A 26,684-nucleotide genomic window follows, 5' to 3' on the forward strand; every position below is an offset into this window, starting at 1 on the left:
TGATCAGACCATTCTTTACTCAAACAGGGTCATAGTTGGGGTGACCATATGTCCTGGCTTTCCTGGAACATCCCAGTTTATGTGTGCTGTCCTGAAAGAATTAATTAATGGTGTCTTCTTTCACCTTCTCTGTTGGGATGATAAACTATAGGGTTCACCCAACTCATAAGAAAGCTATGAACAGAAAGTTTTGGAACTATGGAAAGGTTGTGATCATTCCTGAGTTAGAAACCAGGAAGGCTTTACAAAGACAACATTTATGCTGGGCTCTGAAATGAAGGGTGAAATTTAAATGAGGGGCTAAGAGTAGGTGGAGAAGTAGAGGATGACATTCGGGCAGGGGGGCCAGCATGAGGAGGAGACAAACAGTGGGGCACGGGTGTCGTCAGCCTACTTAGCTTCTTTTCTAAGTGGTGGTCTATATTACGGCCAACTGTAAGATTCTTGAGAGCAAAGACTGTTCGCTCTTGTTTCTCTGGCTCCTGACACAGTACCAGGCACAGAGGATGCACACAAAGCCTACGGGTTACTGACCATGGGCTGCTATTCAAATGATGAATCAAAGCAAGAAACACTGCGCCACCTATATCCTATTACACAGCTCTGCTGTTTCAAGAGGAAGATGATGGCCACGGTACTAGCACTTTTCACCGGCCCCACAGTCTCAGAGAACGTATAGGAAACACCTAGAGCTGGGAGAACCCAAGTCTCTGCAGTCACTGGGTCAGAAGTTATGAGCAGACAACCAACCAGAGACAAGTGTTAATGAGAACTGGCCTGGAGGTGAGAGCAAGGGACAGTGCCAATATGTGCCACCTGAGCCCTCACCTGTGCCACCTCAGGCGTCTCAACAAAAAAAGCATGCTACCATGCTCAGAGACCAGAGGACCCCCCAGCTCTAGCCCCAACTGCTCACAGGGCAGAGCTCCAGCAAGCCACAAAATCCTGCCCAGGAAAGCCACAAGGGCAGCGGCAGTTCTTAGGAAGGAAGACTGAGGTCCTTCCACAGAGGAAGAATTTCTGCCTCCAGACCACCAACATCAACTTTTTCTCTGGGTTTTTGACTTGCCGGCCCGCAGCATCACACGAGCTCACTCCTTAAAATAAATCAATCTTTATATGCATACAGGCACATATGTATGTACACGCACACACCCTCAACTGGTTCTGTTTCTCTGGCGAATCCTAGTACAGGTTTAAGTGTGAGTCGCTCAGTCGTGCCCGACTCTGTGAGATCCCATGGACTGCAGCTCACCAGGTTCCTCTGTCCATGAGATTTTCCAGGCAAGGATACTGGAGTGGGTTGCCATTTCCTTCTTCAGGGGATCTTCCCAACCCGGGGATCGAACCTGGGTCTCCTGCACTGCAGGGAGAGTCTTTACCGACTGAGCTACAAGGGAAGCCCAATACAGACAGGTTTACCTAATACTAAACCCAGTATTTGATGCTCTTAATTCAACCTCTTGATCTTTTTTTTTTTTTTTTAAGTAACTTATTCAGGGCATTTTAACTTTTATATTTGAATTGGAAAAATTTTCATAATTGGATGAGATGACAAAGTTTTTGAAAACATTCTTTTAAACTATACAAATACTAAATACTATACAAAATTTTTCCAATTCAAATATAAAAGTTAAAATGCCCTGAATAAGTTACTTAAAAAAGAAAAAGATCAAGAGGTTGAATTATAGCATCAAATACTAAATTAACTATTTTTATTCCCTTAGGATTAACTCCCTTTCTCCCTAATCTGTCAACTTTTTAGACATAGTTTCAGACAATTCCTCCTAATTAATGTAAACTCAATTAGGGCAGGCATTATTGTTTGTTTTGATGTATTCCCAGTATATAAACCAGTGCCTAGAATATAGCAGGTTCTAAATAAATAATACCTGAATGCAAATGCAAATAACATACACACATACATACACAAACACACACACACACACACACATAGGTATACATATGAAGGAAAAGCAAGTAGAAGTTCACTCCTGCTAAATTAATGGGCATTGGTTGTGATCGGCAAGCTATGTTTTAAATTACTATAAGAGCTCTGCTCTAATTCCACATAAGCACAACATAATCTCGTAATCATACAATGAGGACTACCCATGACCATTATTCACTGTATTCAATGACTGCATTCCTGCCTCTTTGTTTCAAGGTAAGAACAGGAAGAGATCAGGGACATTTACTCCCTATCTCAGTAGTCATAATAGTGGCCTTGAAGATAATTGACTAATACCATGGGCCCTTCCCCCATTATTTAAGAGAAATTATGGCGGAGGCATCAGTTTCATTTTCTAGGAAGCTATAACATTAATCTCTGCCCAGATACTTAAGGCTCTTAGGCAAGGAGATACACACATAGTAGAAAGGGCAGTTGAGAAAACTGCAGCATATAAAGGAAAGAGAAGCAGAGGTGATGATACCAGACAAGCACGTGTCCGCCTCACCCTGCTCAAGAGCTGTCTATCCCAAATGCCCTCTGTGCCTGGCTTATGCTGCAGGGAAGCTGCCCATCCTCAGTGAGGCTGCTATTCTTCCAGCCAGCCCAAGTTTGTAAAAGATTCCTGACCTTTTGATTCTCTGGCCTGCAATCCTGGGAACCTACCTGAAAAAGGATCACTGAAAAAGAAGAAAATCATCCTAGAGAGAGATTTAAGTGCTGGTCCTCACTCCATCACTCTGTCCCTGACAGCCCCGGGCCCTGCTCTTCCCCCTAGAAGAGGGGGTCGCTAGGCAGGGGGATTTCTACTGCCTCCTCAATTTCTACCAGGAAGTTACAGTGTTCACAAGAGATGACTGCGCCTCCATCTACACCACAGCTGACTGGTCTCTGAGAAAGGACGAGACAAAGGCGCTCAAACCCCAAGAGCAGGCTCTGAGTAGGACTAGGGAATGGCCGCAGCACTATGAGCGTCAGGCTCCCATGTCAAGAGGCATGCCCTCCAGAGCGCACGCTTCTCGGGTTCTTTATTCAATGACATCTGCGAGAAGAGAGGCCCAACCTGGCACATGGCATCAGCGCTGTGATTGAACACAACTTCAAGCCACCTGTCAAAAGGCCTCAGTGAAGAATTAGCTAGTTTTCTGAACTTAGTATTGCACATTTTGAAGCCTCGTTTGCTAACAGGCCCCGAAGTTTCGAGACTTCCAAATCAACTCAAAGGCCAAATTATCACTTTAAAATAAGAACTACACCTGCCAAGAAGAGGCATGCGGGACCTCCCGCCAAGATGAGTGCCTTCTGCAGGCCATCGGAAGCCAAATCAAATTCAGAGGGTTACTTGATGAATTTCATGACCTGAAAGCATCCTGGAACGAAACTAAGACAGCTACCGTTAAGGACCTGCACAAGAGGCCAGCGTCCACCAGGGCCAGACAACTGCTAGACCAGGGCTGCACTGGGACGGACTCGAGAATTGCTTGTCTTTTCAAATCATTTCTCCTTCTATATATAAAACTTCATAAATCTTTCCTTCTCTATATAAAAAGTACTAAGTAATTACTGAAGATATGTATTTTGTGCAATATATAAGTAAATAAACTAAAACGTATTCAAGAGAATCAGTTAAACCAGAAAATGTTTGAAACATATATAAGGAAAAAGAAAATTTAAAAAAACCCCACAAACCTATACCAAGCTTTCTGTCCTTGCAGATATACAAATAATAAAGAGCATGCTGATTTTTATCTACTGCACTTCACATTATAAACAAGTCCCATGATATTAAATAATCTTTTTAAAACTTTAAAGACTGAAAAAAAAAAACCAAGATTGACATATTCTTTCTTTAGACGTGTTAATATATTCAATCAGTGACAGGCAAGTCTTGTTCTGGAGTCACTCAGAGTATGTTCTGAACTTTATTTAAGACAACTTTTTCGCCCCTGTTTCTAAGTTAGTGAAAGAAGACTCTCCCTGCATTAATACAAACTCAGATCAGACCTCCTTGTCCAGTGAAAACTCTCAGGTTTTATAAAACCTCCATGATGACACAGTGGCAATGGGACGCACTACCTCATCATGGAAACTCGAGAGGAGGAGGAGGTGTGGCCCTCTTCCCCAAATGCTAACTAGCATCCTTTGTGCCCAGGTAACAGACGTGTCTATCCGCAGTGGTCAAACTGAACGTCCAGCACTTCTCCCCCTTAGTGAGAAAGGGAGGGAAATGAGAATTCCAGATCAACTAAGACAAGGCTGAGGTGATGTCAAATCAGTGTAAAGTGTACTTTGGGACAGGCAGAACCTGGCAACAACATCACGTCACTACTCTGTCTACACGAGGGACAAGTACTAAGCCCCACCACTCCCAACTAGGTTACACACACGACAAACTTTTTTCAGCTTCCTGCAACGTCTACACTACAAATCTAGGAAACAGCTCCCAGAGCCTTGTATCAAACTGTGGACACCTTCAGAACATCCCCTTAATACACAGCAGCCTGTTACTTGCTCATGTCCCACCTTCAGTGACATGGGGACAGGAATGTCTATTGTACAGCTTCTCTAGGATGACAGACATTAATAGAAATGCAAGGATGGATTTACAGCAGGCATGGATCAATTTCAAGTTATTTTACAATTATTGATTAGGGAACTCAAACAGGCTTTGCTACTCGCCAGACAAAAAGCTAAATCCACCCTCCCCTCTTCATAAATCCTGAGAAAAAGCCAAAGGAACAGAAAACTGATGTATTCGGGAAACAAAGCATGCCAAGACAAGATTATAACCAACCCAAAGCTGAGAATCAAGTAACAAATGTATCTCCAGAACAGAGCTTGAGAAGCTGGCATTCTTGGCAAGCCACCTTCACTGGCAGCAGCGTAACCTTTGTTGTGATCGGAACTGACGGGAGGTTTTTTCGCTTCAAGTTAAAAGATTTCTGTCAGGGTGAACATATTTTAATCCACCGCGCATTTGTCCCATGTCATCGACAAGGACAAAACCTGACTACTTCAAGAGTCTGCTTTTGTTGTGTCACTCTATGGGCCTATGGACATGTTCCCAAGGCTTGCAGAAAAGAAAAAAATAAACTCAGAGAAGAGAGGAGACGAAGGGCGGGGGGTAGCAATGTTATAATATACACACGGAGCATATGCGGAGCTACAGACATATCTTGGAAATGGTGATCTCCAAGATGGGGATACACGGTGAAAACATGCTGCGTCCTACAGGAGGATATTATTTAGAACTTGTTCTTTTTGATGCCTTCAGGGCTGGAACTGAGCCAGTTTCTTTATAATATACTGAGTTCCTCAGGGAGTTTAAAAAAAAAATTTGAACCACCAAGACATTCTCCTGATCCCCATGCATGACAGGGGATGACGGGAACATTCCAAAAACACCACCGTCCATGGGCAGGAAATTTAAAATGGGGTAGGGGCGGGGTAGGGGGTGTTAGGAAAGGAAGAAAAATTATGTCAGGCAAGGGCGAGGTAGAGATATGATAGTCATATTAAAAAATAACAAATGACTTTTAATGAGTTAAAAAGTAAATAGGAAATAAATGGAAAATAAAGTAAGCATTTGAAAAGATGAAGCCTTGATATTAGGGAACAGAAGGGCTTAATCCACTATAATACATAAATTTAAGGCATTTAATAGTCTTTTTTTAAAGGCATAAAGTAGATCGACTTCTGTGCCTTTTAATTTAATAGTGTATACATATGTATTTTAATTACTTTATTTTTCTAACAAAGTCTGAATTTTCATTGTAAGCCAATAAACACATACTAGCAAAAAGATCCCACCTTCTCATATCCAACAAAAGGACACTCTCATGTTGATCCTTTCAATATACAGGAACTGCTAACAGCATTTATACTGTGCCTACAACTAAGTCACTTCTACTAATCAGAATAAGTTTTCAATAACAAAAATCCAATTTAACCAAGGAAATAGAGGCTTTCAACTTTAACTATTTTTCTTTTTTTCAAATGGACTGTTTTTAATAACTATAGAAAATTAAAATAGATGTGACTCTTGGAATTAGTAACCTATTCATAAAACAAAATTACTTTATGAAAAGGCAATTTATAAGTATATAGAACTTTGCATTCTCTAAGAACTCCTGTATTTATGTATTTATTCATCAAGGTAACAGACTTGAAAGAAAAGTACATTCACAACCTTGTCTTCGTTTTAAACAGATGGAACAAAGGGCATAAAGAAAAAAAAGCAATTTGCCTAAAATTACATGGAACAGTACCTGGGGGGTGATGCTGGTGGTTGGGTGTGGAGAGGAGGCTATTTCAGATAAAATTACTCTTCAAAAAACTCTCCAGAGAAGTAGGAAAACAGTTTACTCTCTAATAATTTTTAATGATACAACTTGGATGCCTGCTACATTTCAAAGACACGGAATCTACACAGATCTCGGTGAAAGCATTTAAGTTGTTTTAGTTTGGGTTCATAAAAGAAAATATCCAAAACAATTGTTCCTTCACCCACGACACAGAACACCAATCCATATGTCTGCATGAAATTCTTTACCTCTTTTCATCCATTCTACTTTCGTCTTTCTAAAATTCTAGCAATGACAGCAAGAATTCATTAACTCAGGTTAACGCAGTATCTGTCTAGATCCTATTACTCGCAAATCACGTTAAAAATGTTTTAAGACACGATAACTATATAAATGGAATATATGGCCCAAGAATAGACCCTTTTCCAGGAGGAAAATTTGCTATAAGGAACATTATTGAAATTTTGGTTAAAAATTAAAACACTACATCAATGTTAAAGTTTTTGATTCTGACAACTGTCTTGGTTACATAAGAAACACACAATTTTTAAGGTATAGAAATACTAAGGGGGCAAATTGGCACAATGTTTGTATCCCATGCTCCAATGGTTCTGAAAATGTGTGTGTGTGCTTGCGCATGCGTGCGCGTGTGTAGACTTTACAAGAAAAACCTGTGGAACATCTTCATTCTCAACTTTCCTAAAGTTCAGTGAAAACACAAAACACAAGAGTGAATCCACTGCATGAGTGACGTAAGCACTGTTAACATATATTACACTGACTCTTAAAATTCATCTACTGCAGCAACTCTACGTCTAGTCTCCTCAAGAATCATCCTGCCAGGCTAATGCATCATTATTACCCAAAGCAGAAAAATAATCGAATTGTCTTTTATCTCCCTTGCAAATAAAAAGTTAACAACAACAAAAACGAAGTTTCTACCTTTATATATTGACGTTCTTCTGAGGGCAAAGGAATGAATAATCGCTACAAACCAAGTCCTTTAGTATCTCTATCAACCACCGCCCCGCCCCCGACCAAAACAGAACAGAGTATAGCAAACATTTTTTAAAAATAACTCACTCAAAAAAGACTCTATAAGAGTACACAAAAACACTTCATTTAACCAGTATCCTTTGCAGTGCAGAGATTCACAGGTGAGAACTTTTCTGGAATACTGAGAAACTTTTTCAATTCACAATGGCCTACATGGAAACTTTAGTTACAATGTGTATTACTACATTCAGGTGCTCTTAAACAGATTATCAGCCCCTGACAGTGTCAGGATTATGAACATGCTATTCATTTCACTAGGCAGGGGCACACCAGGCTTATGAGTGGCCACGGCCGCCGGCCTCTCTGATGAATAGGCCCATCACATCGTGATGTTTTTAGTCAGGCTGGCAAGAAGGCTGGACTGGGTTGCCAGCTCCTCCTCCAGGGGATCCTCCCAACCCAGGGATCCCGATCCCACCCAGGTCTTCGGTATTGCAGGCAGAGTCTTTACTGTCTGAGCCACCAGGGAAGGTCCCCCTCACACCAAAAAAAAATAAAAAGTAATAATAACTAAATTTGCCAAACTGTGCCCCAAATGAGATCACTGAGGCAGCGGAGGACCAATCTGCAGCCCTGGTTATTATGCTGTGCAAACTTTAGGTTTACAATCCCTTAGAAACAGAAACGATTAGCTGTCCTACTACTATCAAGCATTTATTAACACCAAATAAGACGCTGGACTTGAAAGCTCCTGGTTAAACAAAGAACACGAGAAACAAGTACCAACTGTTTTTGCTGTGGTGCTGATTTATTAACAAAGGCCGTGAGCATTATGGTGCAATCTAGAAATACTTTGTGACTCATTCTGGTTTCAGAGTTATGGTTCCAGGCCATCAGCTAGCTGTGTACCTGAGAATCAGATAGGTTAAAGAAAAGAAAAGGATCAATGCTTAATGCCTGAACAGAAATGTACACAAATAGGTTTATAATAATCTCCAATAAAACTGGCCCTGTGACACTGACTTGTGTTCTTTCTTATCAGGAGAATATTAAACACAAATCTGGAATTAACTTTATAGTCAGTGTTTTAAACAGGCAGAGAGTATTTAAACACACAGCCAAGTACATAACCTTGCAGCCATTTGTCATGAAAGATGGAAGAACTGGCAGAAGTTTGAAGAAAACTCCTCTAAACTTTTCATCTCAACAAATTTCTATGACAATGAAGACATCTGATAAGTTTACCAAAGTAATCATAAATTATTGGGGCTGATCATTCCTTTTAAAAAAAAAAAAAACAGCTTGGTGGCTGAGGAAATCATATTCTGCTTGGGGCTATGTAGCTTACCTCGAATTATTTCAGAATCATCTAAAATGACTCATTTTTCTATTAAAATGATGAATGAGCTAAATGAGGTATGTAATAAATACCACAGGTTTGTAAACAGATTCCTGCTCTCTAGAGAATGGAGGCCTTACTTCATTTGGTAATTCTGCCCCTTGGTATTTTCAGGAGAAGTCATCCTTAAAATATAGTTAGTAAAGAAAATGGTGGAGAGAGCCGCACTGGAACAAAATGCTGAATGTCTTTATGGTGAAGGGAATAACCCCAGGCTACATAAAAATCAACCCTCCTACCCACCAAAGCAGGGCACAGTTCAAAACATCAAGAAACACAGAAAGAACATAACTCAGTCCCATTTAGGAATCATATCCAAGCAATAAAGGCAGGAATATATAAAAGAAGTAAATACACAGTGACTCAAGAATGTTCAGCATTGTGAAGAACTTAATGTCAGTAAGCAAAAATACAGCAGACCTCACTGCATGTGGTATGTCACCTAGTAAACATTACTGCTCTTCAATTTACCACTGAATTCACTAAACCAGAGGTCCAAGTACCATAGGTTGGAAGCAATTCTCCACGGCTGTATGATAACTGACAGTCCTCAGACTTGCCAGGGAGACAAGCTGAAAAGGATGCTTCTGAACAAAACAGAGCCCATTCGCCTTAGGAGCCTCATTCAAAACATAATGTGCAAAACACTTCTCTTTGGGATTTGGAAGGATTGATGGACTTCATTATGCTTCTGTTCAACTTTTAATCTGTCACAGGTTAAAGCAAACACTGAGGGCCATATTTCTCAGCCTCTTCAGTAGGAAAAGAGATTATGATGTCAGTTTAATAACATTCCAAGGCTCTAATGACAGTTCATCTCGGACCAGGCAGTGAAGCAAATAAGTTAACAATAAATGCCAGGGCATTATAAAGAGATGGAATTATAACCAACCCTTTGCACCTCAGTTACCTATGGATTTTTACTTGATGCTCTCCATACCTCACCTTGACACCCGTAATGACCCAACTGATGGGATGTCAATAAGCTATTTATGGCAGGGTGACCACGTATGACACCACTCAACAGGAGTTGCCCTGAGCCAACCAGTGTGCAAGCAACTTGATGAATCTGTAAAGTGCATTTAGAATGACAATATGACAGCACCTTTTAAGCAGAGTTGCTCCTCATAGCTGTCTTTAAATACAACTACTTGTTGGCAAGAACATCAACAGCATTATTCTCAGATCCTCTCTAATCCCTCTGTCAACAGGTCACACAAACTATAATAGTTCCTTGGGGAAAAAATGCAACACCAGCAAAATGCAGTCACCTCTACATGGTGTTCACAGGACAGACTCGCCAGCCATGACAGTGAGATTTAATCTCCACTTTCAGAAGAATGTTCAGTCATTCTCTTCTCCAGGACCCCCAGTATCTGCTCAGTATGACAACAGGCTTCTCTCGGACTAGATGGTAATGTTAAGAGCCTACGTATTCCTGCAAATCCTGATGAGGAAAGGGTCTGACCACATACATTTGAGAAATACATTCATCTGGTTAAGACACTCCAGTATTCTTATCTGGAAAATCCCATGGACAGAGGAGCCTGGCGGGCTACAGTCCATGGAGTCGCAAAGAGTCAGGCATAACTGAGTGCGCGCGCACACACACACACACACACACACACACACACACAAAAGCAATGCTGAAACCTGCAATGGCAGTCCTATTCTTTCTGGGCTCTTAACGTAAAGATGAGGCTGGCATACTGAGTCAAAACTTATTTCTCTTTCTCTACTACTGTGGCAAAAAAAAAAAATGTACCAAGAGCTAGCCTGGCACTCCATGGAATATCTGACTAAAAATCTCTTCCTAATAATTTCTTCACAGGGCTGTATGTGTTTCAGCTGACAATAGTGTGTTGCTTTAACACACACAGGCGGCAAAGACCACACAAGATAACAAAGCACATGATGGGAGAAGATGGGATACGGTGGCTCTGTCCTGGAAACCAGAATGGCCTGCTGAATTCAAACACTTACACAGGAGGCAAGCTGATGGTGCACGCCTCTGCTCCCACCTGTCCTGAGGGCTGCTGCCCTCTACATTTCCTGGTCAGATAGCAACTGAAGGAGAGACAGGAAGAAATGGGCTTGCAGACAGATCCTACGTCCCATTCTCACTAATAACATCGAGGAAATTATCTTATGCCTAAATGGCTTAAATTTCTGACACAGAACAGAAATTCAGTATTTAAATAGTCCTCAAAAGTGAAAGCTCAAAATCATTAACTTCATTGTTGGCCTTCAAAGCAAACTAATACTCTATGCATGTCAGAACAATTGGGGATTTGTGTCTACAGCAAGAAAAACCAGCCCAGGGCATATATAATCATAGGCAGTGTGTTAATAGAGATTATAACTGAAGTACTAAACTACACCCCAAAAAAAAGACCAAAAATTTTTTTGAAAGGGTTGTGTCCAACAAAAGAACCCAGGATAAGCGCTACTACATTGCAGCTTCATTCACCTGGTTAATTTTAATGATACTAAAAGCCCCAAGTGATCACTCTTACCTTTCTTCAACACAGAACTTCTGAGCATGAACCATGTTGATCATTTCAAAATTATAACCCCAATGGTAACCTCTGCTCTTGGGAAGACCCTCACTTATATACTTGGGCAGAGCAGTATTCTTATCTACTGCCTTTAGTAATTTTCCTCCAGCCCCAAATTCAAAACCTTTTTCTCCTTAACCACAAAATTTCAACTGTCACAGTTTGAAGCACAAACAAAACACAGAAGTGAAAAGCACAAAGCACAAAATTAATCAATTCTTCTTGATTGCTTCGCTGGTGCATTTCAGACAAAAGGGAAACTGGGGATAAAAAGTGACATTTTGGTAAAACAACAGCTTAAATTTGCAAAAACTAAATTTATGCATTCACTTACCCTAATTTTTTCTTTTAATTTTTTTCTAAACACTACGAGGTTTAACAAATTCAAAAATTTTACTATGAGGAAAAAAAAAATCCAAATTAAGAATGACCTTCCCCACCCAGCTTATACTTGACTGAAGAAGGCGACTCAGGAAAAGTGATCAAATCTAATCTATCTTTGCACCCCCAGCAACTAATATCACCTAGCACACACCAGGTGTTCCATAAACCTGTGATGGCGGGGACCACAGAAAGAATGATCTCCTCTAGTCCATCCTGCAGCCTTCACTATAAAGCTATCAAAATGCCCATCTAACCACTGCACTTCAAACCTTTGCATGTATATAGTCCTGGGTTCTCTGGACTGCATACGTGTGCCTAGTGATTTTAGCTCTGCCAACTTCTTCTGCCTCATGCCTCAACACTCCTCACCCTCTACTTCCACTCATTAGCTCCTGTGGTGTTCCAGTGTCCCCAGGCTTCCATGCTTTACCTACAATACTGTAGGCTGGACCATCCCTACTCCTCCAACCACACAGGTGATTCCTTCTCCAACATTCCACTCTGGCATCACTTCTCTAGGAAATCTTTTCTCATCTTCCCCTCTCCTCCCATTTCCACAACCTGAGTAGACTCAATTCTTCACTTATGAAATGGCAAGCATTTATTGACTCTCTACTCTTTGCCAGGCTCCAGTGTGTATTAGGCTCTCAAATGTGTGTGAACGAATGAACGCAGATACAAAATGGTTAAAACAAAGTCAGTCTCTGCTTTCACTGAAGTGAGAATTCTCATAAAGATATAAGTAGCAAGGCTCTATCACAGACTTGGCACTTTTTAGCATTATTTTTCATGTATCTGTCTCCCACATTGCAGTGTGAATTCCTTACGGATTTTGTCTTTTTCATTCGTACAGCCTCAGTATCCACCATGTTTTTCATATAGTAAGCACTCAATAAAACATCTGCCCAAAAAATGAAGGAAACTCTTTCACATTCAGCTTTATAAGCTCCAAAATATTTAAGCAACTATTTCCTTAAGTAAATTGTGGCTTCAAGTTTAGACTCAAAAAGAAACAAGAAAATACTACAGTTCTGTGGTTGTAAAAAGAAATGAATAATGTCAAACCAGCACAGTTTAATACAACAGAAAGGAGGAGTGAAACAAAATGTTAATTGGCATTTTACAAAAATGTAAATGCAAAGTCCTTATTCTTTAATTAAAAAAAAAAAATGAATGACACAGCAAATATTAGGTTTAGATATACGGGATCTCAGAGACACACAAATGTCAAGTCACATTAACTTAACAGGTTTCCCAGCCTAGTCCTTTTAACCGGTCTTTCTTTACAGAGTTGCTTTCCTGCTCCTAAGCAACAGTCCTTTCACGTGAATTTTAGTTAACATTTTCAAGCAGATAAAATTATCAGTGAAGTTCTTTTCCAAAACTCCTGGGTAGAATCAGCTGATGAAAATGCTGGTACCTATCTATGAGAGGTAAGGTTAGGGACTGGTATGCTCTTCTTGAATCGAAAGCAGGACCCGTGGCTTCTCCAGCTAACGCAATCCTTTCAAAAAGGAAAGTTTTCATCTGGTCCTATTTTAAAACTTCAGCAACAGGGCCATCATGACTGTGCCTTTCGAAGAGCTTCAATAAAGCGAGCTGCTACAACAACTGTGGGAAGAATCCGCCTGGACTCCATCTAAGGAGACAGTGATCTAAATGTCAACTGTGTGTGGGCGCAGGATGGGGAGGGGGAAGAGGAGTTTTATTCACAGCACCAACACGGCGTCAGTTCGGGATTTTTATCCTTCCTCCTAGTTCTACTGAAAGACAGCTTTCCAATTCCTTCCAATGTGTGAAATCCAACCTTTACTCTCTTGCTGGCTGCAATATTTGGGTTCTAAATAAAGAGGAAGACACCAACGTTTGGCCATCCCTCAAAAGAGTCCCACACACTGGGGTTAAGAATGGCAGCCGTGGGGGGTCCAGCACTCAGCAGAACAACGCTAATGGTCCTGGGTGACTCTCCCAGGAGTCATGGGTTCTGAGGATGCCCACTGCCACGGCTCGGGGATCGAGGCACCGATGGACGACACAGACTTGAAGGCATGTTCCCCAGCACGTGTCCTATGGCATGGGGAGATGCAGACTCTGTGTACATGGCAGGCAGGGGCTGAGGGGCAGAAGGAACTTTACACCCCTGAGCATGAACCATACATGCGGCAATGCTATTTCCTTACGCATTTCCTCTACACCATTTTCATATGGTGTAACTATGGTAAAATATAATCTAAAACTTATCAGCTGAGTAAATGTATAGCTTTTATTAATAATAATAGTAATAGCTTTTATTTATGAAATAAATAAATAGAAGTGTATAGCTTCGGAGTGTAAAGTGCATTCAGACTGCTGCAAAACCAAGCTCCAGAACTCTTTCCATCCTGTGAAACTAAGACTCCAAACCCATTAGAAAGCTCCCACTCCTCCTTCCACTCAGCCCCTTGAACCCACCCTGCTGCCTTCTGTCTCTGAATGTGATACACTAGATGCTGCACACAATCGGAATCACACAGTATTTACCTTTCTGTGACTGGTTTCTTTCACTAAGCATAATGTCCTCGAGGTTCATCTAAATCGCATGATACATTAGAATTTCCCTCCTTCTAAAGGCTGAACAACACACCATCGTACATGTATGACAATTTTGTTTATGCATTAAGCTACTGAGGAACACATAGATTTCTTCCACCTCCTGGCTACTATGAATAATGTTGCAATGGACACAGATATACGAATATCTCTTTGATGTCGTTCTTTTGGATAAAGAACCAGAAGAGTGGGGCCTCCCAGATGGCCCAAGCAGTTAAAAAAAAAAAAAAAAAAAAAAAAATTCTGCCAATGCAGGAGCCACAGGAAATGCAGGCTCGATCCCTGGGTGGGGAAGATCCCCTGGAGGAGGAAATGGCAAGCCACTCCAGTGTTCTTGCCTGGAGATCCCAAGGACAGTCCATGGGGTTGCACACAGTCAGACATGACTGAGGGACTGGGCATGCACACATGCCAGAAGAGTGGACTGCTGAATCATATGATGATTCCAGTTTTACTTTTCTTGAGGAACCACCATACTATTTTCCAAAGTGACTGTACCATTTTACATTCTCAGATTATCCTTGACAATACTTGTTACTGTCTTTTTTTTAAAAAAAAAAAAAGAAAACTTTTATTTTGTATTGGGTAGGGCCAATGAACAATGTTGTGACAGTTTCAGCTGAACAGCGACGGGACTCAGCCATATATATACATGTATCCACGCTCCCCTAAATTTCCATTCCATCCAGGCTACCACAAAACATTGAGCAGCTCCCTGAGATACCTTACTGGTATCTGTTTTTTCTTAATGGCAGCCATCCTAACACATAAGATGATCCCTTAGTAACTTTGAATGTTTATCCCTGTATCATTTTAATAATCAGATGAAACTTCAGTGAAATACACTCAACCATTAAAAGTAATCATGCAAATACATATTTATTGGTATAGAAAGGCCTTAAATAGTCTAAATTTTTTTCAATATGAAAGTTACTGTAAAAGTTACATAAAACTACATATACTACTATGTTTGGAGAAATACAAATAGACATATTAATATAAATGTTTTATACAGACTCAGTGCAATGTGAAAAAGAATATAAAACAATAAACCAGAAAGTTAATAGTAATTATCTCTGGATAATGGTAATCTAATTGATTTTACTGTTTTTGTATTTATTTCCTGATCTTTACCCAACAAATATGCATGTCTTCTATAATAATGAATAACAACAATAAAGGTGATAACATGGTAAATAAGTTGGGAGTCACCAGGTACCTAAACTGCTGCAGGCAGCTACGTTGTTGTGGCCAAGAGCTACACTTAAGTATCTGAGAATCCTCAAGCCAGAACGAAATCCTCTGGATCATCTATAATACTATTGCATAAATTCTACTTTTAGTCCCAACGTGCTTTGAGGGCTCTGTTTGGCCAATTTATGACAGATGCTGAAATTAAGGAGTTGTCAGTAATTTGCCACCCATACCATATGACTCCAGAATCAATAAAGAAGAGACCTGAAAAATAGAATATATAATGTCGATTTCTTATGCTTAACCTAAAAACAAAAATACATAGATAGGAAATAGACAGGATTTATAAGATACAAGGAAAAAATGTGCTGAAGATACACTGCTCCAACCCAACTACAGTACATAATATTCTAGTTACTGTGAATTAAGAAATTTTTTTATACTTTCAGATTTCTTATGAAAACTCTCTTTTTATGCCTTCTCATGTGCATGTGTGTTTAACGAGTTTTTTTTTTTAATCTTAATCTTGCTTATCTCCCTGAACTAAAAGAACAAGGTAATTCAAATTCAGAGCAAGAGAAGTAGAGAAAAGAATGCTTCAAAGAGAAGAGGCAAAACCTGGGACACAAATAAAAATAAGAACCAAGGGGTGCTCGGCCCACTAGAAACCTTGAAGCTTGCTCCCCACCCGCCAACCCACCACCCTCCACCACAAGCACTATTAAACTCTCTCCTCTCCATCCCTGGCCTTCCAACTGGGAGGCTGTAACATTCATGGGAATGACCCTTAACGTATGGGCCTGACATGTTTTCAACTTCCCCCCAAAACCCTCAAACTCAGGAGCACAACAGTCATAATTAAATTACTCAACCCCTAACACTTTTAATTCTGCAATTATCCCCCATTCACAACAAACGACTTTCCTTTCACATCTTTAGGCTTCAGTTCCACTCAATGTGTGTGTCCTCAAAGAGGCGCTGGCCAGACCCTAGACACTCCTCTCTTAGTCCATCACCTCTGTTCTGGTTTACTGCCTGCCCATGTAGCCTGGATCCTGAATGAGTAACTGAAGAAACGTATTCAGTACGCACTGGCTTCCTATTTTCTCTATTGGCAACTGGTTGTAGGTTAGCCTCTCAAAGAAAGGACCAAGAGAAAGAACAGGAGAGAACAGAGACCAAGTCTTTTCTTACAAACTGGTAACAATCTCCCGTCGCCTGCTGGACTAGGGACATCCCCTGAGTCTTGCATCCCCAGCTCTCCACTCTATGGTTACATTTCTCTCTCCAATGAGTTCCCAACCATATCCCATTGAGAAGATAGGGAAATGACATGAGGGTTTCTAGGAAGGCTAAAGTTAGCACTGAGTAGACAGGACCCCAGGCTTCACCCAGAACAGCTCCACTTTTATTTAACAACAGGAAGATGTTCAACCAATCATGTTGCATGCAGAAGACACTACTGTTCAGCCATTAAAAACCACATTTTGGTGATATAAAGAGTACGTTCATGATGTAAACACTATGTACAGCGCTATCCAAAGTCTTCAATAGGTAACAGACCTAGGAATAGAAATTGTCCAGAGGGAAACACCTCGGGGTAAACCATGGTTATATGAGAGTGATAGCTTTATGGGTGCCTCTTAAATTTTCTGCTACTAATAGTCATTTTTAAACATATTTATGTAATTTTTAAATTTCTAAAAAAATATTTTCTTTGAAAAAATTATTTCCTTTCTTATAAAAAATGGTTCCCCTTTCTGAAGTCCAGAAAGTGATGGATGCAACCTTACTCACCTCTGCTGGAGTCTGCCCAGCTAGCATCTGGTGGCTGCCAGCAAGAAGAGGACCAAACTAGGGTCTCACCCCAGAGGTTTCAAATAAATGAAACCGAAACCAACCAGTGGGAACAAGCAAACAACATCCCTCAGGCAAGACGCCTGTGTCTCTGTGCTGATCTTTTCTTCAATAACTCTCATTACACCTGCCTTAGAGTCCTTGGTGGTTAATCTCAGCAAATTGTCAGCCACTCGTAAAAGGCAAAGATAAAGAAAATCTCAGCAAAGAGAACATGAATATCATCCACACTGGAAGTTGGCAAGCTTTTCCCAAACATCAGCGGTTTCCTTGTAGACAAGACCTTCTGACTAAATCTTTCATGCTCACCAGGTGCTTTGCCTTCGCACGCTCCTCCTCATTTGATATCCTCTCACGAAGGATAGCTCTGGTCAACTGCTCGTTGGCAAAAGCCTTCTCTGCATCCAGTTCTTTGCTTTGCTTCAGTCTGAAAAGACAACAAAGTTCTAACTTAGGGGGAAAAAAAGATTTTAATAGTTGACATCATGTGTTTAATGTGTTAAATAAAAAGATAGAAACAGCCCTAGGGTTAGTAGCTGAAGTCATCTTGGCCTAGAATTTATCAATAGCAGGTATATTTTCTAACAAATCCTCATGCAGCCCTTATTGAAGCATTTAAAAGAAGAGAATTCAAATATACCAAGAGGCTAATCAATCTAACCGCTAAATTAGTTTTACTAAGTTCTTCTTATGTCAAATTGAAATCTGCCCAACTAATATTCTATCCCTGGTGACTCCATCTGCCCTCTGGAGAGAGAAGTAATACATCTAATTAACAAGCCATCTATAAGACAAATATTTGAAGGTAACCATCATCCTCCCATCAAAACTGACTCCGCTATTTACTGACTCTATACGAGGCCCTGCGTGAGGCACTGATGACAGGGTACTGAAAAGGACCATTCCCGATCTCATGGACCTGACGTTACCGCAGGAAATAAAAACACTGTTAGAAGATCTTTCCTCCCAGTGGATCTCTCATTTCCCAACAATCTTCATCTGCAAAAATGGCCAAACCTTTCAGGGGCAGGGTTTCTCACTTGTGGGATGACTCCAATTTGTCCCTGAGCTCCAAACTAAATGTTAACACCGCACACATGGTCCAGCAAAGTAAGACAGCGGAACCTCACCTCCCAGGATTCCCAACCAATGCTAGTTCTACCAATGAAGCATCTGACTGCGTGAGGTGTGTCAGTAACCTCATCACACAGTTAGATCATACTAAGTTGCAATCCACTACAACCTCTCTCCTGTGCATGACAAAGGTGCGCCTGGGCCCAAAAAGGTATTCAGTAATCACTGAGGGAGAGCACATTTTAGGCTAATCTCATGGAAAAGATTTTGAATGCCTTTTCTTCTGGGAGAGAAAAACTACTCTATACCAACATATCCCTGAAGTTATAAGCAAAGCTATAAAAAGAAAAAGTAAAATTGGTATGTTGGTATAAGTGAAATTCTGAGTGCAATCTACTTTGTAAGTGGGAATGATGAGCACCAAATTGAACTCAATACTAGTCTATCAAATTTCAGTTTTAAAAAGGATTCTTGAAAACTTTTGGTTACTAGTTTTAAATTGTTATATCACCTTGATACACTGAAATTCTCACAAATCAATTCTAACAGATAAAATCAGTTTGTAAAATACATTCCAAAGTGATAATGCTTTTCCCCTAAAAATTAAACCTGTGTAAATTTATGTCTTGAATAAAGGTAAATAACAGAGGCAAATATACTTTTACCCAAATAAATCCTGGAGTTATATAAAAGGAGAGCAACATAGAAACAAAGTAGTCCGCATAAGGACAGCATGCTGACAACTGCTGAAGTTACTGTACCAGATTAGAAAACAAGGCACAAAAAGCATTTCTACCAGCCTATCACTTGTAAGTAAAAGGCATTACTTATATTACAAGTGAGGTGGAAACTAAAAATAACAACTACTATAATTTACAGATCACCTGCTATATGCGAAAACTGCACTAGGCACTTTATATACATACATAAAACTAGTATAAAATTCACATTTTTAATTACTAGTTCTTGGACATAAAGTGAGTTCTACATAACTAAAGCTTCCCAAATCTTCCATATTTGGTATATCAAATTTTAAAGTATTGTTCACTTTAATAACAACATTTTTTCTGAGTTTACTTGCATATGGCATAAGTTTTAATTATAAATGGAGTTAAAAGTAGCTCAACTTTGGAAATATAAAGTTCGGCAAGTTAATGAAAAATGAAGCAATAACATAAGAACAAAAGTCTTCCATGTTATAATAAAAAAAATAAAGATTATTCAGCTTGCAACATCTAATACAGATCCTGAGTCTAAACCAAGGCTCTACCATTTACTAGCTGAGTGTAGTTAACCTCCCTGGTCCTGTTATTCTCATGAGTAAAACAGACTGGTGCTAACACTTACCTTACAGGATTCCATATACAAAAGCACTTAGTACAAAGCCTGTGAGTACAACAAGCACTCAATGCATTAGGTAAGTAGCAGTAATAACAATAGTACCCACTGTGGGATCAGGAATACAGAAGCAGCAGTTATTTTCTGAAAAGGAGGAAATCTCCACATTCATTAAATACACCATAACTACGTATCACTTGGTCCTCTCCATCTTTTTTCCCCCAATTCTTCAAAGTTCTGCTTTATTTTTATGATCAAGCACCTTTAACAGGTAAATAGACTCTAATGACTCCAGTAGCCCCCTCCTTGCACATGTTCCTTTCCTTGTTTCCCGTAAGGGCAAGGATCTGGTTTGCTTTTTTCCACTGCTATATACCCAGCGCTGAACAGTGCCAGCCCCACACCGCAAGTGCTCACAAAATACTTGAGTATATGCATGAATGAATGAGTGGTCTATTTCCGACTCACTGGAAAATGGAAAACAAGCTGCAGAAAATAGAAGCCTGGGGGACTTATGAAACTAGACACAAACAGAGCTCTACAAGGGCCAAGCCACCGTGATGTTAAGCGTCACAAGTGGGATGATCCTGGACCACACCAGCCTAAAGAAGAAGGCTGTTTTACATCTCGTAACATTTCAGAGCCTCTAAACTACCAACACCTAGTTATATTTGACTCTTGGTTGAAGAGACACTGGGGGGTGGCACAAACTGACCAAAAAGAAATTCTCCTTATTCTTACAGTTACTTTCATTTTCTTACAAATAGACCTGTTCAAATTGTCAAATAGTTTATTCTAAAGGAATGTCTGAAAATAAAATGAAAAAAAGAAAGGTCTGTGCAGTGACAGTTTCCTGATCAGAATTTTGTATCTTTAATAAGTCTGGCAGTAGAACCTAGAACCAATCCTCACTACCTATAGGCAGTTAAATGGTACACTCTAATAAACATCAGTTTTCTTAGCTTTAAATTTTGAAGGCTGAGCTTTATATAGCCCAAGGTTCCTGGGTCACCAAGGTACCTGTTATTTTAAAAAAGGGGGGAGGAGGCAGGTATGAGATAAAATAAATCATTAACAACTTGGGTTTCCAAAGATTTAAGAATAATCTCAAAATAAAACTAAACATACCAAGTATCTTGGAGAATACATTCTCTTTTTTATTTACTGGCATTTCCCACTGATTATTTCAGATCTCCTGGTCTAATATTATTCTACATTAAGCCCTTGATTTAAGTTTCATTTAAATTTCCTTCTTTTAAATACATATCTCTCCTCATTTAAATTCTCTAGAGTTTTAAGCAAAGAAGTAGGAGTTTAGTGTAAACTTTTCTTATTTGCATTAAGTAATTGGATAGCTTGCCTAAGCTTAATGAAACAAATACCAGTCAGCTCTGTCCTTACACCTCAAACCCTAGCAACTGAGCTCTTGTTCTCAATATAGTCTCAACCAGGTGAGAGATGTAAGATACACCAGCAAAATGAATTTCTAAAAATGAGCCAAATCTCTTATAATGAACAACATTACACGTGTCATTTAAATGGAAAAAATAATTTACTCACATATGTTCAGTTCTCATAGATATGATATATAAAATTTATGTATTTCAGTTTGTGTAAAAACTGACCAATATTATTTTATTTCAAAGAACCTAAAGGTTTTAAGAAAATGGGAGGAGTATTTTTAAAGATAACTTTAGCTAGGCATGTTTTATAGATTCAACTTTGTTGTTGTCTATGAAGGAGGCATTACTATTTAAAAATATATATATGAGAAAAATTGAGATGTGGAAAAGCACACAGGAGACATGAAATGACTTGATCTGATTTCCAAAGCCATGGTTCTTAAACCTGAAGAGTAACACATCCGGCAACGCCACCGCCACCGCCACCAACAAGAATCAGCTTCCATTACGTTACTCACCTTTGTGGTCGTATAAGGACAGTTTTTACAAGCTACATTACTCATAATTATTTTAAAAGAAGCTCCTTTTTTAATGTGCTTTCATTACATCAAGTCAGAGTTTGCCAGAGTCAAAATTATTACCAGCCTTTTCCCAAAGTGGGTTTGGTTTTCGATGGCCCTAAATGTTTCTCTGAACCTGGGCACTGCTCATTTGGCAATTCACAAATACTCAGATTTATCTTCATGTAGGTTGACACATAAGAAATGCTACACAATTCTAGCTTAGAAAACACTTTATAATTTAATATATAAGGTCATTATATTACTGAAGGAAAGTTGATGAGAACCTCAGATAATGGGTGAGAATAAATGGGAAACTGAGACTGTTCCAGATAAAGTAACTTGAGGAAATGATTTATCTAAACTTGAACTATGATCATTATACACAGAATATCTGGATAGTACTGCAAAGTACTTGACTTAGACTGTTTCAAACACTAGAAGAGAAAAATGAACGACTATGACCACAAAGGTCAGTTTTAATGCTAATGATGAATTTTATTTTAATGCATCATACTTTGTCAGAACATGCTGAACTAGCATTCAAAATACTGTTTACTACTCATCTTTTAAACAGAAAAGCTGAGCTGGTAATCCAACAAACTAATTATTAAGACTATTAAAAATAATGACAAAACAAGTATACAGCTTTCTATTAATAAGACTTTACCAAAATAAAAGTACATAGCAAGCTTAATATTTCTCAGCTTAAATGATTTCAAATCCTAGAAGGAAATATACATGCACTGTGATTCTGAAATAAATACATGAGAATGAATGTACATTAATATGGCCATGTCCAATTCATACATAGTATGTATATATATACTGAATATGTAACGTCTGTGTGTGTAACAAATAAAGAGTCAGCATTTATTCATGCTTGCTTTGTACCACGAACAGGTCTAAGCACTTGACGGGTGTAACTCATTTACAATCCTCAACGGCACCCCTATCAAAACCATTTTACTCTATTTCAGATGAGGAAGCTGAGGCACAGAGAAGTTTTGTAACAATAAGGCTTTACAGGATTTATGAAATAATCTGCTCGGGGTCACAAAGCCAGTGAGAGAGGTGCAGTCAGGCAGGCTGACTTCAGAGCCTGCATTCTTACAGAAGACACACCCATGGACACACACACATAATACATATACACTATTAGAATGTATGTGTGTGTATATACGTATTAAGCCAGGGGACAGGGGAAGAACTTTGTCTTATGCACCACAACTCGGACACTCCACAGAGCCTGGCTATTGGCAGGCATTCAATAAGCACTGTTGAAAGAAATTAACAGAGGATGAGCCTAGTTTAATACAACGGAACACAGGTACTCTTCATATAATGGTAATTTAGCAAGAAATGGCACTGTCTTGGAAAACGGATTGACTGCAATCTGGCAGACCTACAGTCAATCAGTATTACCTAACCAGGATTAAGACTTGATTCTGAATACAACCTAGAGGATGTTTATCTTGGTCATCTATGTTTCTATACAAATATCATTTAAAATGTCATTCAGAATTTAACAAAGTTTCCCTGCTTTATACACAAGAAGATTTTTTTTTAAGTGTTTTTGTTTTAAAGCATACTAAAATGTAGCCACAATCTGGGCATTTTCCTGCATGGCTTTCAAAATGACGCCTGAAGTTAACTCAGCCTCTAACTGGAAGCCTACAGCTAATACGGGGGATTTACCCATAGTTATAATCCTAAATGGTTCTCATCTCCTCATTTGAGACAATCACCTCTTGTTCACACATGGCATACTACTTTGTACCTCGAGTCCCTATTTCAAGTCTCACTTGAGAACAAGTTCTACCTACCCTGGATTTTCTGGGACCATTTGCTTATCAAATACATTCTCTTACTGCACTGAAAAATAGATCTGTATGTGAAAAGAATTCTGGTTTTAGTTCACAAGTTAATGTCACCATATCCAAGGCCTACATCCCCCTCCCTCGGGAATTCACAATTAAATTTCCCTGAGGAAGTTACACAACACCCCAAAGCGCCCTTGACTTGTATCTACTGGAAGAATCTGTGGCCTCTTTCTTATCTGGTTTAAACAAAATATTTAGAGGCATCTTAAGCTACAATAATCGTCTTTTTATCTTAGGGAGTATATACCAATTGTTATAATATTCAAACTACAAGTGAACAACGGTGGGAGCAGCACATATACTGAACTGTGCTTGGCCAGCAGGGCTTTAAATAAACTGCTGTACAGAAGTTGTAGCAGGGAATGCCCATGCATGACCTGTTACTATTGAAGACTTGCTTTCGAAGTACCTACATCCCCTCCCTTGAGAACATGTATTGGATGGGCGCTGCAGTTGTTTATTTACTAAGATGTTGAGGAGAACCACAGAGTCTTCCTAGGAAAAAGGAACCAGAGGTCCACACAGGTATCTCTGGGGCAAATCCCTCTAATGGGCCCAGGGGGACAAGACATCAACTTAAGCACTGGCCTCATCCCAGATGGGCTTGAGCCTGGGACAGATAGCAACATGAGATGTCCTCCTGAAGACAGAAAACTAGGACAACATTCCTGGTTCAAGTGGCCTGTGAGACATAGTACACATCCTTACATATGTAAAAGATACAGCAAGCCTTTAACAGTTTTCTGTACTTACATTTGCTTTTTGTTTAAAAAAACACATTTTCACCAGAACACATATTTTGAAATTGGCCTTGTTAAGTCAGTAAGTCTTGGTAAACTTTTGGTCAGAGAGAGAGAAGATATCACCGTTCTCCTTCCTACGATTTGTAAGGGAAAGAATCAATACTTTTCCTCTTTTCTAATTCAAAGGACTTTCAAGCTTAAACCCAACTGCAACTTCTCACCCTCCAAACATACAAAGATACACATAACTCACCTAACTCACTAACTCACACCTAACTCATACACCTAACTCACTCCAACACTTTTCATGGTAGATGTTTTAAAGTTAAAGCTTAGCAAATACCACCATCAATCCCAGAGTAAACATTTTTAAAGAAAGAATAATTACAGAACATCTTTTTATTATTTTTTAAATCAAGTAGTCTTTGAATTTTTAATCATTTTTGATTCCCATGTTGAGCTGCTAATTTGATTAATTCATAAAGGTTAATAACTGTTGTCTTTAAGATCTGGCTTGTTATCAATACATAATTGTGCCTTTTTGTTCTGTTTAGGGCTGACAACTTTCATTTGTACCTTTTCTCATATTTCTTTGGCTTGGTACAGCTTTACCAATCCAGTAATTTTTTAACTTTTATTAAGATTAAACAAATAACTTTGCTTTACTTGTATGTCAAATAATACACAGCTCTTGGCATATGTATGTGTGTGTTAAAATAATCTGGCACCCTCGATCTTTAAGTGGGCAACTGTGACCAGTTGCAATTATTAATAGTAAGAAACTGATACACTTAATTTCTTTCATTTTATATTTTATCTAACATTAATCTTACTTTGCTGTTATTTGTTTTTCCCCTTTCCTTATTTTCCCAGTTATATCAAGTTACTATACATGTTCTTCCCCTCCCAAAAAAGACCTTTGGTATTCTTCTTTGAGATTAGTGATCATTCTCTTTCTGAACATTCACAAACACTTCCCCCTACTATTGTTAAAAACAAAATTCCTACTATTTTTCTCAACCACCACCCTCTGCAAAGTCAGTAAGATGAAATCATTTGAATGTTGTGACTCTCAACTCCAACTCTTAGCTAAGAGTTCAGTGCTTTTAAATTCATACAATTCTTAGTTTTCCCGTTAAGAATTTTTCTTCATTTTCAAAAACCTTTATTGGTAGCTTTATCAGATGTTCCCACTCTATCATCCATGTATCGACAGACAGTGAAAAGATGGATTCTCACAGGTGCTGTTACTCCTCTCCACCTTTCCCTAGTTAAGATCTCTGTTCTAATTAATTTTTAATTTGGTTCAAATTCTTTAAGAATCTTCCTAAGATGGACCAGCATGTCAGGTTTTTAGCTATGACTCAGTTTCACACGCCCCTACTTTGTGAAGTGGGAGCCGGGAGTCTATAAACCTGCCTGCTTTGCAGCTGGGTCCCTGTTAGGTTCTGCCAATAGAGGGCGCCAGAGGGAGCCCGCAGGCTGGTGGAGGGAAAAGGAACTCTCCAGTTTGCCGTCTACGCCTTTCAGCATCGCTCAGGCCGCACTGCTTCACGCCAGCAGCAGCACTTGTTCCTGCAGCAGCAGTTCAATCCAGTTTGCAGGCTGCTCACACCTGCAAAAGCAACCTTCCTGCACCTCTCTCTGGAAACACCAGTCCTGCCTACCTGGAGGGTCCTCAGAAATCAGACCCACTGGTCTCCCCTTCCCTGGGCTGCAGCTCCACAGAGCCCCTCCTCCCAGAGTCAGTGTTTTAACTCCTAACTTCCTGCCAGTGTTACCTCTGGGATAGCTCAGAGCTGCACTGTCAAATACCACCAACATTAACCAGACATGGCTATCAAGTCCATGAAATCTGTCCAAGCACATCTGAGATGTGCTGTCAATATAAAATACATACTGGGAAAAAAAAAAAAAATACATACTGGATTAATACTGAGCATGGAAATAAGAAAGTGATATGTCCCACTAACGTATTTTATATTGATTATATGTTAAAATGAGAACATCTTGGATATACTAGGGAAAACAAAATCAGAATTATTTCTTTTGTGGCTACTAGAAAAATTATAATTACATAGATGGCTCACAATATATTTCTATTAACAGCACTGCCTGTGAGTAGCTTTGTTGTGGCTGTTTTGCCTTTTCAGTTCCTGAATGCCTCATTAACAATTCTTGCATTAAATTCTCTCCGTCAAAGTAACTGATGAGTTTTGTCTCCTTAGTGGATTCTGATTGCTAGTTGTTTACATTAATAAGTTCTCCAAATCCTTACATATCTACAAGTCTCTTTCTCACCCTGGCAGGTGAATGAGAGCTCAACACAGAATTTAGGGCTCTCCGCCCTTTCTCAGGAATCCCTAGATGTCATTCTGCCTTCTAGCTTCCAGTTTGGCAAAGAAAAGCCTAAACCCGGACTGATCCCATTTCCTTTATAAATTAGTGGTT

The 26,684-nt window shown here is 39.4% G+C and overlaps 1 protein-coding gene across 1 annotated transcript in view; it reads right to left on the bottom strand.

Moving 5' to 3' along the window:
- CHCHD3 (coiled-coil-helix-coiled-coil-helix domain containing 3) overlaps positions 1-26,684 on the bottom strand; it is a 287,381-nt gene that overhangs the window by 171,054 nt on the left and 89,643 nt on the right. Inside the window, exon 4 of the mRNA XM_065939307.1 lies at positions 17,542-17,659. Coding sequence (XP_065795379.1) covers positions 17,542-17,659 — 118 coding nt within the window. The remainder of the gene's footprint in view (positions 1-17,541; positions 17,660-26,684) is intronic.

The sequence above is a fragment of the Muntiacus reevesi genome, chromosome 6 (genome assembly GCF_963930625.1).
Source record: "Muntiacus reevesi chromosome 6, mMunRee1.1, whole genome shotgun sequence".
Taxonomy (NCBI): Eukaryota; Metazoa; Chordata; class Mammalia; order Artiodactyla; family Cervidae; genus Muntiacus; species Muntiacus reevesi.